The following is a 15,749-nucleotide window of genomic DNA, read 5'->3' as shown; positions in this document are numbered from 1 at the left end:
AGGCTCGGCTGAGAACGTCGACGCTGATCTCTAGCGTCAGGCGAGCTGTTGCTGGTTACCGTCTCCGCCCGGTCCCGATGGGAGCGGCGTCAGGTGACCTGCTAGGCTCGTTGTCGCGGTGAGACCGGCGAGCGTCCTCTCGGCGCGTCGAGCCGCTGGTACCAGCCGTGGCTGGTACCGACGACCGCGGGGACCCCTTCCTCGCCTCAACCCGTGGCTGGTCAGCGACCGTCACGTCAAACGAGCAGCCAGCTGGTCGCTGCGAGAGCATCCACTGGCCTAGCGAGAGTCGTCTGCACGACACTCGCCAGTCTTCTGCTCCGCGCTTCGGTCTTGGCGGCGAGCGAGCTCGAGTGTCAAGACTTTGGCTGGACGGTCTCCCGTCGGGGAGACCGTCCACTCGGTACTTCTCTGCTAACGAGAAGCCGAGGCGGATCCTGGTTTAGCGGCAGAACCGCTATAACCAGGCGAGGAAGTGCCAGCCGAAGCTGGTACTCCTCTGGTCCCCGTCTTCTTCTCCTTGGTAGAAGAAAAGACGGGCCCTGTTCCCGAGGGGGAGCAGGAGGACCAGCAGAAGAGCTCCCTGAATCGCCGGAGCGAGACGGGCCCTTAGAAGGTCCCGAAGGAGCCTTCTTAGGGGGGAAAATCCGGGTTACCAGCTGGTCGCTGCAAGAGCGGCCGCTGGCCTGGCAAGAGTCACCTGAGCGTTCTCTCACCAGCCTTCTGCTCAGTGCCGCGTCTTGGCGCCGAGCGAACTCTGGCACCGAAACTTGGCTGCACGGTCTCCCGAGGGAGAACGTACACTCGGGATCTCTCGCGAACGAGAGACCGAGCCGGAACCTGGCGTAGCGGCATCGCCGCTAGCACCAGGCGAGGAAGTACCAGAGCTAACCGATACTCCTCTGGCCACCGTCTATCTCTTCCGTTACGGAAGGGAGACGGGCCCCAGGGCCCGCTCCCGCAGGAGCAGGAGGACCAGCAGAAGGACCCCCCGTCCCACCGGGGTGGGACGGGCCCTTAGAAGTTCCCGAAGGAGACTTCTTAGGGGGGAAGGCAGCCTTCTTCTTCTTCTTCGGCTTATGGGCCTTAGAAGTCGAAGGGGAAGAGGCAGCAGCAGACGATGAAGACGAAGATGACAGCTTCCTCTTCTCCTCTTCCTCGTCAGCTCACGCAGGACAGTCGTCAGGTCCTCCATCCAGGCCGGAGCCGGGGCTATTGCCGAAGCAACACGGCCCGACTGCACCTGTCCGGAAGGACCTGGGACTGGGGGAGACACACCGTGGCAGGACCAGCATGGACAGGCACAGGAACCAGGAGCGACAGGAACAGCAACCAGCTCAGGAGCGACAGGAACAGCGGCAGCGGTAGACCCAGAAGGGACAGCCAAGCCAACAGCGGGAATCACATCAGCGGCAGGTACGGCAGGCCCAGCGATCGCCTCGTAGAATCATCGGCAGCCAGCGGAACCTGGGTCCTGGCGGCCGGTCCAGGGGCGAGCTGCTGGAACAGCGGAAGTCTGGGGCAGGCAACACGAAGAAAACAGGCGGCGGCGGCAACCCCACCTCGGTACGGCTGCGGCCCTAGTAGCGGCAGACGGCGTCATCGACACAGCATGGGGAGTGTAGACCAGGAGGGGGGGGGAGCAGCATAAGCGGCCGTGGTAGTAGTGGAGACCGCCCCAGACCTCGCTAGACGCTGCAGCAGCCCGTGGATGCTAGGCACGCCCTGCCTCCGCGGTGGTCCATACCTGTCCAAGGTCGTCTCCCACGGATGTAGCACCTGCGGTAACATAGATAGATTAGTAAGAGGGGTTCCCTCACGCACGGGGGGAAGACATGCCCCACCCCGAACGCAAGGAAAGACCCCAAATACAAAATACAACGAAGAAGCTGAGCGGGGGGCAGGAAGGAAGACGAAGAATCGGATACCAAGGGAGTCGCGGGAGAGCTTTCCGACGACTTCCTGGCAGACCTTCGCTTCCCCTACCCCCGCACAGCAGTGAAAAGTAATATGAAAATGAAACAGAATACTGCCCTTGCGATTCACTTCATAGAACTTAAAGGGGAAAAGATCAATTCCCACCCGGGTAAGAACGGAAACTTGATCCAATAATATGATGCTATCATAAAATATATATGAAAATGAAACAGAATACTGCACTTGCGATTTCATTTTCACATAAAAAAATCGTAAGATCAATTCCCGGGTGGGTAAGAACGAAAATTGATCCAAATTAAATTTCATGCAAATAAATAAATGAAAATGAAAAGAATATTGCAATTGCGAATCCACTTCATTGCATTCTATTATACAAAATTAAAAGGCTCGTGCCGAGCGCAATCACACTCTCGGTAACGAACGCACAGGGCAAAATATAATGAAAAGAGTACTTACATCTTTCAATTACACACTTTCGCCCAAAATACATGACTCGGCGCGAGCGCGCCGCCCTCGGCACCGAGACATAATTCAAGGGTTTCAATTCATGAAAAGAGAGGAAATCGCCGCATCTACGGCGATAACTCCATGTTGGTTCATAATTAAGTAATGAAAATGAAAACAGTGTACTTACAGTTTCATTTTCAAGTCAAACAAACCATTAGTAGAAAACACAATATAAACAAAGCATACGACGATGAAGCTAGCAGAGAGCGATGACGAACCACGTCCTTCACACCCGCGGCCGAAAGCAAAAGTGATTTGTTTACCTCCCAGTCGCGCGGCGCGCGACTGTCGGACAAGCAGTTAACTACCGTTCTCCCCTTACCGTTCCCTTGTTCGAAGCTTACGACCGTTCCAGCTGCCGCTAGCTACTTCCTATTGTTAAAGGACCGATGGTTTGTATTACGTATCGGAACAATGTGACATTTCACCAACAGTGAAAAGAAAACGTTCAAGAAAACCTCGACAGCTCCGTGATTTTATCATGCTGGAAACAACTGGCCAGAGAGTTGTGGAGCCAAGTCATGCACAGTGAATTATATCGTCATTTTTCCAAATATTCATGTGTGATCTTCTGTGGCATTTCAGGTCTCTGTCCTGCAGGACAGACGTTCTTACATGAGGATGACTTGAAGTCATTTGCTTTATCATATTCAGTTAATCAAAGTGATTTAAAACACGAGCTACCTTTAGTTAAGAAATTGCTCCAGAAAGAACCTCAGCCACCTATACATCATTGGTGGAGTTTTTGTCATTTACTCATCCATATAAATGTGGCTTTGATTGCTTATACATGTTACTATTGATAGCTCTAACACTTCCTGTTACTAGTGCTTCTTTTATAGCATTTTTTCCTAAATGAAAATAGTAAAAACATTTCTTAAGAAATTCAATGACTAGTGAGAGACTACGTAATACTGCATTACTATCGATTGAAAGTAAACAGGCTGAGTATTGACTTAGTTTTGTAGATGAGTTTGACAGCCCACATGATAATCGTAGAATCAAACTGCACTAAACATTTGAGAATTGTCCCGACATGGTCCATATCTGTTTTGTGTTCAAATGTGTATTATAAAATCTTACCACTCTTTAATAATTGCATATTGTTATAGATTGTATTTAGTCTTCAATGTTGAAATAACATTTTGAGAATTTTCATGATAAGCCTCATATCTGTCTGTTCATTTCATTAATTAATACCTTTCTTTACTTTGTTCAAATGTGCATTATACAAACTTGCCATTCTTTAATAATTGCATATTGTTTGGGATTGTGTATACCTAGTTTTGAATGTCAAACCAGCATTTTCAGAATGGTCATGACATGGTCCACATCTGTCTGTTCATTCCATTAGTTAATACCTTTCTTTAATCATTTGTATTTTGGTTGGATTGTATATAGTTTTGAATGTGAAACTGAACCTTTTCAGAATTGTCATGATAATTATATCTGTTCATTTCTTATAGTTACTACTTTTCTTTATTTGGTACAAATGTGTATTATATTTATACATAGTAGTACTATCCATTATTTAATGTTTGCGTATTGTTTGGAACTGTATATAGTTTTGAATGTTAAATTTTCATATCATGCAAGTCAGATAAAATATCAGATGGATACTTTACAGTTGTTTTGCTTAAGAATCAAACAAAATTCTATATGAACCTTAGCCTTTAGTCAAATTAATTCCTCCATGAGTTTCAAAATGTTTCCAAAATTGTAATTATTTTTACAGTCACCTTTCCTATGATGCCCACCCAACAATTATCTTTGGCCCCCTCCCTTTTTGAGGGGTAGAATCGCCACTGGCAGCAAGCCCTGAAGGTAAGGGGACCTGGCACCCTAGGTTAGGTTAGGGAAAAGTAATGATGCATTCATGTAGGTACATACCTAGTAGGTATGCTGTTGCTGTAACTTAGGCTACGTATAGGTAGCTAGTGCTGTAGGTTATCTTAAGTGGAAAACCAGGGGCAAGGCGTCCCTCTTCAGGTTAAGAACCTGGCATCCTAAGTTAGGTTTGGTTGGTGTAAATAAGAAATCTTTCTCCTCTTAACTATCATTAGGTACTATAGCCTAGGGTAGATCTAGGGTACCTTTCCGCGGCAGCCCAGACTATGGCAGTTGCGGTTTTTCTATGCAGTTTTACCTACTGAACAAGAATTTCAAGTAATATTTATTCAGACGACTGTAATTAACCCCCAGGGGCCAGTACTAAACACGGCGAAATACATCGGACGCCCCAATCCCTAGTGGATGTCGTATCCGCAGTTACGTTTCTTACAGGGTAATTCTAAAGAATAGTTCCACACGAACTGCAAGGAACGTAACCACGGATACGACATCCACTAGGGATTGGGGCGTCCAATGTATTTCGCCGTGTTCAGTACTGGCCCCTGGGGGTTAATTACAATCGTACGAATAAATATTACTTTAAAATCTTGTTCAGTAAGTAAAATAACATAGGAACACGTCAATTGCCATAGTCTAGGCCACCGCGGCTTGCTTCTGTAGAATTACCTAGACTAGATGGGTACGTTTCATTACTGATACTAGCTAGGAAGTACCTAGGCTAGTACCTAGCTAGTACTACCTACTGCTAAGTAGGTAGTTAGTAGTACCTAGCTAGTACTAAACAAGGGCATGAACCATGTACTACCTACCTACTAGCCCTATATCTTTTCGTCTACTTGTGGTTCATGTATGTTAGCCTATTGGTTAAATTCACTCAGTTACCTAAGTAGCTATCCTATTCCTACCTCCACTGAAACCTCCCAGTTTCCTACCAGCCTAGGTACAGTAACTAAGTATAGGGGTAAGAAAGTAAACGGGTCGCCTCAAACCAACTGGTGACAACTGCTGTCACATGGAGACATGTAAAATAGGCTACAACAACATCTAAGAAATGCTGTTGGCCCTTGCAAATTAGGTGGGCCATAGGCGGCCATAGGTACCTAGCTATTTTACGTAAACTGAAGAGATACATTACCCAGGAGAAGGCCATCCAAATCAAAGATGACATGAGTTACAGGTTGGAATTTTGTGGTGTCTACAGTCGACATGGTGTTGACAGTAATGCTCGTTGCCGGTAAATTATGTAACACCGCACTTGACACAAGAGGAATTTTTCAATTTCAACTCGCTTCTACAAAAGACCGACAGTGTGGCACCAATTTTGAGAGAAGAAGTCTGCCACTGCCACGGACATACGTACATGAGGAACCGGGGGTCGCTTCGTCAGTCAGCTGAGACTACGTCGACTGGTCCGCCATCTTGGAGTAGTACGGAGGAGTATGTGCAGCCTGACAGCACATCCAGCCACCCTCATTCACAAAAGGTCACCTGTAAACTGGTTAAATTACAAACAAATAAGTTACGACTCATAAAGCGATACGAGGATCGTTGGCATTTTTGGGGGGATTAATCTGACCTACAATTTTTTTTTTCACTGATGCCATGTTTATGATTTGCTATCATTGTTTGTTATTGTCGTCATTATTAGTTTTTTAAGGACGACATTCGGGCCAATGTTCCCTTTTCCATTGTAAAAATCTGTATATACATATGTCCCCTCTTTTCTTCCAGAAACTAAAATGTAGAGCATTTTATGCCCTTTCCTTTGATGTATATATGTCAGGAATCCGTCCCCTCTATGTAATATTATTCATGTATTTTCGTCTGTGAAGAAACATTCACAGCAAGGGCCTGTCCCTTTTTGTTTATGTTAGTGCACTCACTCCCATTGTCTTTCTCAGTCCTCACAATTGGTGACCCCGGAGTGACCCATGTGGTTTTGGATTTGCCATTAAGGGACTAATTACAGCTGCTCACCTTCAGAGAATCTTTAATGGACCTATATGACGCCTAGTCTAGGTTCTCTGGTACTCCTTAACGCCATTAGTGGACTCGCGACAGCATTTCTTCACAGAAGTGTTTTGGCGTTCAGTCTTACGGTTTGGCCCGCCTCTTATGACTTCTCATCGACCGTAAGCGTGAGACTGACAAAAACGATGGAGAGTTCAGTGCATTCACTCAACTCCTCTTTGTCCACCTCGACCCCGCAATCCGTGAGGCGACCCTTCTGCGTGCCTGAATCCTCCTCGACGCCTGTGTCTGCGCCCCGGACAACCGCACCATCAGAGCCCCACCACGTCAAGCTGCCACCCTTCTGCAGTGAGGACGTCGCAACATGGCTGGAACGGGCAGAAATACAGTTCTGGATCCATGGCATCACCCGGGACTGCACCAAGGCAGACCTCATTGCTGGGACCCTCACAGAGGATGCCTTCAGAAGCATTACCCCATGGATATGCAGCCAGCACGGGGAGTTGCCCTACGAAGGCCTGAAGAGGGAGCTCATCCCGGTCCTCTCCCTCCCAGTTCCCCAGAGAGCCGTCCAAATTTTCGACCTCGGATCCCAGTCTGGCCTGGAACAAGCTCCAGGACCGGTCCTCCTGCCAGAGGTGGACCACCAAGGACGTAGACAAGAGATGAGCATCCTCCATCAACTCTTCCTTCGCCAGCTCGCACCCGAAGTCCGAAGCCAGATCCCTAATGCCCGGACAATGGAGATGGAAAGTCTGGTGCAGTGGGCTTTCGTGCTGTTTACCGCCACCCAAGCTGCAGAGCTTTCCTCTCCTCTGTCAGCCAACAGCCTACAGCAGGAGGACACAGTTGGTGCAGCATACCCCCTCCCAGACGTTGGGTGGTGCCGCTTCCACCACCAGTTTGGCTGGGGCCGTGCCCAAGCAGTGTCTTCCGCCTTTCAACGCCTCATGGACAGCATCCTCAGTGACTTACTCTTCTGCATCTGCTATGTGGACGATATTCTTATCTTTTCCAGATCGCCAGAGGAGCACCTGAACCACGTCCAGGCCGCCCCCAAGCACCTACAGGAGAACGGACTTGTCGTCCTTTTTGACAAATGCACCTTCAGCGCCAAGAAGGTGGATTTCCTCGGCCACAAAATTACAGCAGCAGGAGTTCGTCCCATGGCATCAAAGGTGCCTGCAGTGGAGAAGTTCCCGACACCGACGACCATCAAGGCCCTCCAAGAATTCATCAGGATGGTGAATTATTACTGAAGGTTCGTCCCGGACATCACCTGCACCTGTGCCCTTTGACTGAGGTCCTGAAGGGCAAACCTAAGAAGTTGACATGGGGAGAAGACCATCAGATTGCCTTTGCCCAAACCTAGTCTTCCCTCAGCAGGACCACCACCCTGGCTCACCAGGATCCTGATGCACCCCTGACACTCACCACCGATGCCAGCAACATCACGTGCAGCGCTGTCCTGGAACAACTGGTCAACGGAATCCCCACACCGCTAGCCTTTTTCAGCAAGAAGCTCAAACCCACCGAGACTCGCTACAGCACATTCGACCGCGAGCTCCTTGCCGTCTACCAGGCCGTCCGCCACTTCAAGGAAGGATGGGAGAGGGTTACTAAGCATAGAGGACTGTGTCAACGCAGAGAGCAGAGCACTGGGGCATTATCTGAAAACCAGTGAAGACAAGTGGCTAAGGAGTGCATGGGAAGGACTGACAAAAGTAGACAAGACCAAGAAATATACAGAGACAGAAGAATGACAAACAGAACAGAGGAATGGCACAACAAACCAATGCATGGACAGTCCATGAGACAGACTAAAGAACTGGCCAGCAATGAAACATGGCAATGGCTACAGAGGGGAGAACTCAAGAAGGAAACAGAAGGAATGCAAACCTAACTGTGGCACAAGACCAGGCTCTAAGAACCAGATATGTCCAAAGAACAATAGATAGGAATAACATATCACCCATATGCAGGTGTAATATGAAAAACGAGAACATAACCCAATAGCAAGCGAATGTGCAGCACTTGCACAAAACCAGTACAAAAAGTGGCACGATTCAGTAGCAAAAGCCCTCCACTGGAGCCTATGCAAAAACATCAGCTACCTTGCAGCAATAAGTGGTAAGAACACCAACCTGAAGGAGTAATAGAAAACAATCAAGCAAAGATCCTCCAGGACTATGGTATGAGAACAGATAGGGTGATTCGTGCCAATAGACCATACGTGACATTGATTAACAAAATCAAGAAGAAAGTGTCACTCATTGTTGTCACAATACCATGGGACACCAGAGTAGAAGAGAAAGAAAGAGAGAAAAGATTGATAAGTATCAGGTCCTGAAAATAGAAATAAGAAGGATATGGGATATACCAGTGGAAATTGTACCCATAATCACAGGAACTCTAGGCACGATCCCAAGATCCCTGAAAAGGAACGTGGAATGACTAGATGCCGAAGTAGCTCTAGGACTCAATCAGAGGAGGGTGCTCCTAGAAACAGCACACATAGTGAGAAAAGTGATGGACTCCTAAGGAGGCAGGATGCAACCCGAAACCCCACGCTATAAAAACCACCCAGTGGAATAGGATGACTGTGATAGATAAAAAAAAATAAAAATAATCTGGCTAGTAAGTGTAACTAAATGTGTTACAATTAAAAGCTTTAACAATCAATGTACAGATGTATATGTAGATGAATATGCATTTATACATGTGCGCACGCACACACGGACAGATATATAATTACAAGACGTGCACAATCTTCCAAATGTGGTTTCAGCCTGTGTGAGTTTTAAACCTTATTCAGCTTTCTCATTGTTCATTTTGCACAAAATTCGGACTAAAGACAACCTTCATTCAATTATCATCATTCTTGAATATTTGAGAATCCATTTCATTCATCTTTTCTTCATCTAGCTTTATTTAATCCATATTGAGTACATTAAGTATGTAGTATATTCTATATATATATATATATATATATATATAATATATATAGATGATATATATATATATATATATATATATATATACATATAGTATATATAACACAAGGGTCAAAGGCGGACACAGTGCATATTACATTCATCTGGGTCAAGAGCAGGAACATAGAAGCAGATGACAGATGACATACTAGTAACCCATTTATTCCAACGTTTCGTGATACTCAATTATATCTTCAGGGATCTACCATAAAAGTACAATGTATAATTATTAAATCTTAACAAAAGAAATTAAAAAACAAAACTTTTTAAATATAAATAGAACTAAAACTCACAAGGACAGAACACAAAAGATTTTAGATGATCATAATTAAATACAGACAAACTTAAAAACACTGGACACTGACCTGTTGTACAAAAGCTAAGAACAAACTAAGAATATAACATAGGCTACAAAGAATTTTTCAGACAACCAGAGAGTTAAGATAAATATAAGGGTATACAGCAGTTGTTTGACAGTTCAATGAGGGAACACCTTTTTTAATATTTAATGTTTCCAGAATGAGTAGAGTAGTTCTTGCGAATTGCTTGTGTGTCCAGTAAAGTTAAAATCTTCACATCTGATTTCTGTTTCATTTGATGATATGATTTCGTACGTTAGAAGATTCTGAATAAGCTAAACAGCATCCTGTTCTATAACCAAACCTCTTGTGGGAATTGAGCCTCATCCTGAGATGCCGCCTGGTCGATCCAATATACCTTTCCAAAATTACATTTAGAACAATTGTGCTCATAGACAACACCAGACGACATCAAAGGCGGCAGCTGATCCTTGAATCTGAAAAGAGAACTGATATTTTTTGGATTCTTGGTTATTAATTTGAGATCAATGGCCTTCTGAAAGGAGTCATCATATACAAAAGGATAGGTTGCATATAATGGTAGCTTTGGTACTACGTCAGAACTCATAGGTCTGTTAGACATTTTTTTATTAAGCAGTTTTTTTAAGAATCCTGTAGAAGATGTGAGCAGTGAAACATTTATTGGAAAAGTATTGTTTTAGAAAGACAATATCTTGGCGAAAGAGCGTTCAGTCTGATGTAAGGGATGTAAAAGGGTGTGAATAGTTTAATTTAAAATGGGAAAAACAAAAGCCACAGAAATTAGACCCATGGCCGGTAAAAGTTTTCTTCCTAAATATAGATGTATTGAATCTATTATTATCTTTATATATATATATATATATATATATATATATATATATTATATATATATGTGTGTGTGTGTGTGTGTGTGTGTGTGTGTGTGTGTGTGTGTGTGTGTGTGTGTGTGTGTGTGTGTGTGTAGAGAGAGAGAGAGAGAGAGAGAGAGACAGACAGAGACAGAGAGAAAGAGAGAAAGACATAAATTTAAAATGAACCCTTTTAATGCAAAATATACATTTTACATTTGCCGTTTGTTTGTTCGAAATATGAGAATCACACCAATATGGCGTCCTCCTATGATGTACAACCGCTATGTGCGTGATGTATCGCAACGTTCTATGCAGGCTTGACTATCAATGGTTACACAGAGAGAACAGAAACCCATACCTGGGAAGTTACTAAAAAGAACATTTATTTTTACGAAATGAACCACCGAAAATAAGATAAAAGAACTTGACTTCTACCCTAGAAACCGTACACTATCCAAGCCTCCTCGCAAGAAACTTGAAGATGCTTAACGTAGACCAGGGGTTCTTTAAAAGAGGTACACATACCTCTTGGGGGTATCAGAACCACGGGACTTGATCTCTGGACATTTGCATATAATTGATTTTAGTGTGTCATTGTATACATGCGTACATTTTGTGAATAAATAACTCTATAAAACAATAAATGCTTTTGATATTGTCAGCAAATAAGACTTCAGTGGACTTAAGTAAAGGGGGTATTTCGGAACTATATTGGGCAATTCACTATAGGGGTCTGGAGTCATCAAAAGGTTAAGAACCCCTGACGTAGACAATCATGACTGTCAGAAGTGGAACGATCTAATATATATATATATATATATATATATATATATATATATATATATATATATATATATATATTTATATATATATACACGTATATAAGTCTGATCACATCACCGTGATTCTTATGTTCGCATTAAGGTACAAATGTCCTTTAATATCTAATTCGCTCTATCTCGGAATTAATATGGTTAAAGGCGCTTCACTGTACATACTGATTTCTTGGTTCCTAATTTCGTGGCCGGGAGCCGACGAGATTATTATCAACTAAAAAATTCCCCTTCGGTTTACATATATGAAAATATATTAATTCCGAGGTAGAGCGAATTACATATTAAAGGAAATTTGTAGCTCAGTGCACACACAACACACACACACACATATATACATATATATATAATATATATATATATATATATATATATATATATATGTATATATATATATATATATATGATAAATATATCATAATATAATATATATATATATATATATATATATATATATATATATATATATAATATACATATACATATATTATATATATATATACTATATAATATAATATCTTATATAATACATACTACATACATACATACATACATACATACAGGGTGTCCATAAAGTCATTCCCTGATTACAAAAATTAATAACTAAAATGATTGTGGATGTGACCGTACAACTTTCACATTCTGTTGAGCAATTACTAAAGTTTCTTTTGTTTGCCTACAGATGCCACTGTGATTACTTTATCCGCCAGCTAAGTCAAGAAGAGCAGAAACGGTGGTGTCCTTGTAACCTTCCCCAACCACTGGATTGGGGGAGATGGCCCAACAGAATGGCCATCACGTTCACCAGACATTACCGCTCTTGATTTTTTCTTTTGGGGTTATAACAAGGATTAAGTGTACAGTCCACCAGCAAGGATAACAGCAGCTTTAACAATGGTAACTATGGAAATGTTGGAGAATACCTGGCATGAGATAGAATTTCGCTTAGACGTACTCCAGGCAACAAAGGGGGCACATGTTGAAATTTATAAGTAATGTAAAAAAAATCTTTAGTCATTGTAGTTGAAATTGAAGAAAACCTTATACTCTACCTAACATGGTTTGTGTGTAATACGTTCTGAATATGGGGAAAGATTTTATGGACACCCTATATATATATATATATATATATATATATATATATATATATATATATATATATATATATATATATATATATATATGTATATATATATATATACTATATATATATATATAAAATTATGATATATATATATATATATATCTATATATATATATATATATATATATTCATTATATATATATATATCTATATATATATATATATATATATATATATATATATATATATATAACCTTAATCCACAGTAGAAAGGTAAGTGACACTGGGGACTTGGAACAAGTACTTTTGTAGCTTATTCTACATTTTCAAGTTCACACTGAATATAATAGAAGTTGACAATCCTGAAAAAAAAAGCAGAAAAAGAGGGTGGGGTTACAATTTCTTAATCTCGGTGGCATGTTCTTTAAGCAAAAGAGATAAGGAAAGAGGATCAAGGTATAATCCAGGATGGAGATTTAAATTCCTTGTTGACGTGGTTTCAGTATGGACCCAACAGATTCCTTTTGTGGTGATCTTTGACTCTGTGATAATATGGGGCTAACTGACCAATTAGAGATCAGGTTTTCAAGGATTGAGGCGGAATGATGAAACGCATCTTCCTAAGGTGAGGTCTTATTCAGGACTAATGGATACTGTGAGGTTTAGAGAGTAAGAAAGGTAGCTGGGTACTGAATATTTATTTACAGTTAAGTTCAGGTATAAACAGGCGTGTGGACAGATCTGTAGTGCGCGACCGACATATATTTGCTACATTGGGTTAACATATATGAATGAAATGTTGGTGGAAAGGCTGCAAAGTTCCTAATATAATGATGTGAGGTACTATGCGGACAAGAAAACTATATATGTACATTTGAGCAAAAAGTGTTGTCCTTACAAATACTTCCACCCCCCAAGACAATGGTTATGGCAGTGAACACTGGATAATACAAAGCACAGGAAAGCCAAATACCAATTGTTGTAGCATATCGGAGGGCGGAGGTGCCCCCTCGCCCATGACACTAACTGCTTTTGGGGGGCTCTTGTCTTCCATGATCTCCAGGGGGGCCTGGTGGCAGGATTCCGCCCCTGGAGCGAATCCTGGGGGGTTCGACTGCTGTCTTTGGACAGCCGCAGCGCCATTGGCATAGTCTGGGGATCTCAGGGGAAGGAAGGTGTTCTGGTGGTATTCCGGGGCAGCCGGTGGGTCCGTTCTCAGTGGTGCCTTCCTCTGTCAGGAAAACTGGCTTCAACCTGTCGATGGAGACCCAATCCTCTCACCCATTGACACGCAGGAGGTAGGTCTTTTCTGAGTGGTGGAGAACTTGGAATGGGCCACAGTATGGTCTTGTCAGGGGCGGCTGGAGCGCGTCGTGGTCGACAAGGACGTTCTTGCTTGTTTCTAGGGCCTTGGGCCAGAAGTGGCTTGTCCTGTCAGAGAAAGCCTTGAGGCAGGGGGTGAATTTCCCTGCAGATCCTCGCAGTCTGGCAATTGAGATGTCCTCGGCATCGGTTGACAACGGGAAGAACTCTCCTGGAACTGCCAAGGTTTCCTCATAGACTTTCTCTGCAGGGGATGCGTTGCCGTTGGCCCTCGGAGCGGTGCAGAGGCCGAGGAGGACCCAAGGTAGCTACATCTTCCAATTGTTGCCGGAGCAACTTGCCATCGGGGAGGCCTTGAGGGAGTGATGGAACCTCTCCACTATACCATTGGCTGCAGGGTTGTAGGCGGTTGTTCTGTGGTGCGACATCCCCATCAAGCAGGCCAGGGTGGCCCACAGATCTGACAGAAAAACGGTTCCTCAGTCGTTCATGATGTTGCCCAGCACTCCAAAACAGCTGATCCAGCTGGAGAGAAGGGCTTCTGCACAGGCCTGGGTGGTGGCCTCCATCATAGGTGTCGCTTTGGGCCATCTGGTGGACTGATCGATGACTGTGAGGAGGTATCTGTGACCTCCTGATGGAGGAAGGGCCCCTACAATGTCTAACAATGTCTACGTGGATATGGCCGAATCTCTGCTTGGGCTGGGGAAAACTGCCAATTCCTGACTTGGTGTGCCTGCTGATCTTGCTCTTCTGGCATGGGATGCATTATCTCGCCCACTTCCAAGAATCCCATCGAATGCCATGCCACACGAACTTCTCTGTCAGGAGTTGAGTTGTTGTTCGACCCGACGGATGAGAGAGGCCATGGATGATTTTGAAGACCCTCTTTCTCCAGGATGCCGGGAATAGCGGGCGAGGGCGACTTGTGATAACATCACAGAGGAGTGTTGTTGGCGATAGGCCAAAGGGCATGTCTTTCCACTTGAGGGAGGTGATTGCGGTTCAGTAGGCTGGCAACTCAGGGTCGGCTGCTTGTTCCCGGGCTAAGTCTTTGTAGTCGATCCCGAGGTGGATTGAGCTGATTTCGACATGGGAAAGGGCATTGGCCACGGGGTTTCTCCTGCTGGGGATGTAGCAGGTGGTGCATCCGAACTCTGCTATGGCTGCGAGGTGGCGCAGTTGTCTGACGGACCAGGTATCTCATACTTTGGTAAAGGCATGAATCAGTGGTTGGTGGTCCGTTCTGATGGTAAAAGGGTTCCCCTCCAGCAGGTAACAGAAATGCCAAATGGCCTGATAGACTGCTAGTAATTCCCTGTCAAAAGTGCTGTATTGGGTCTTAGCTGGTTGCAACTTCCTGCTGAAGAAGGCAAGTGGCTGGGGGACTCCTTGAATCACCTGCTCCAGGACTGCTCCGCAGGCGACATTGCTGGCATTCAGTGGCGAATTGTAAGGGTGTGGCTGGGTCTTGGTGAGCCAAGGTGGCTGCTCTGGAAAGAGATGTCTTCGTCTGCAGGAAGGTTTGTTGCTGTGCTCTCCCACACCAGCTTCTTTGGTTTCCCCTTCAGGGCCTCCATCAGGGGGGACATGGTGCGGGCGATGTCTGGTATGAATTGGCGGTAGTAGTTCACCATCCTGATGAACTCCTGCAGTGCCTTGATCGTGGTAGGCGTCAGTACTGATAATTTATTACAGACGAACTGGGTTGACATAAACAGGTGTGGACGGATAAGTAGTACAGACTTGCACAGAGAGCAGAAATGACTTTAAAGCTGGTATCACACTAGTCATTTCTTGCTCACGGTTTTGGCCAGCATCCAGTCGATGCACGCGAGCAAAAGTGTTGTATCGTCACACTAGGAACTCGTTCATGGTTTCGAGGAGCCGTAGGAAAAAAGTAAACAAAAACTGATCAGCTGATATCATCGTGGCACCCAGAAATTGTCAGACTGTTGCAAGATGTGTTGCAGTGGTGTATTTCTCGGAAACTTACGTGAATGGAAGAGTAACAAAAAACGTTTGTGGGTTCGAGAGTGGCTCAGGAGAAGAGAAGC

General features: G+C 44.2%; 1 protein-coding gene across 1 annotated transcript in view; it reads right to left on the bottom strand.

Moving 5' to 3' along the window:
- The window catches only part of LOC135201044 (pseudouridine-5'-phosphatase-like), a gene marked incomplete in the record, with an annotated part of 208,255 nt that extends 202,605 nt beyond the window's left edge, over positions 1-5,650 (bottom strand). Inside the window, 1 exon segment of the mRNA XM_064229892.1 lies at positions 5,432-5,650. Coding sequence (XP_064085962.1) covers positions 5,432-5,504 — 73 coding nt within the window.
- Between the last annotated feature and the right edge of the window lie 10,099 nt (positions 5,651-15,749).

This window comes from Macrobrachium nipponense, chromosome 27 (genome assembly GCF_015104395.2).
Source record: "Macrobrachium nipponense isolate FS-2020 chromosome 27, ASM1510439v2, whole genome shotgun sequence".
NCBI lineage: Eukaryota > Metazoa > Arthropoda > Malacostraca > Decapoda > Palaemonidae > Macrobrachium > Macrobrachium nipponense.
This window is presented reverse-complemented; position numbering and strand designations above follow the sequence as displayed.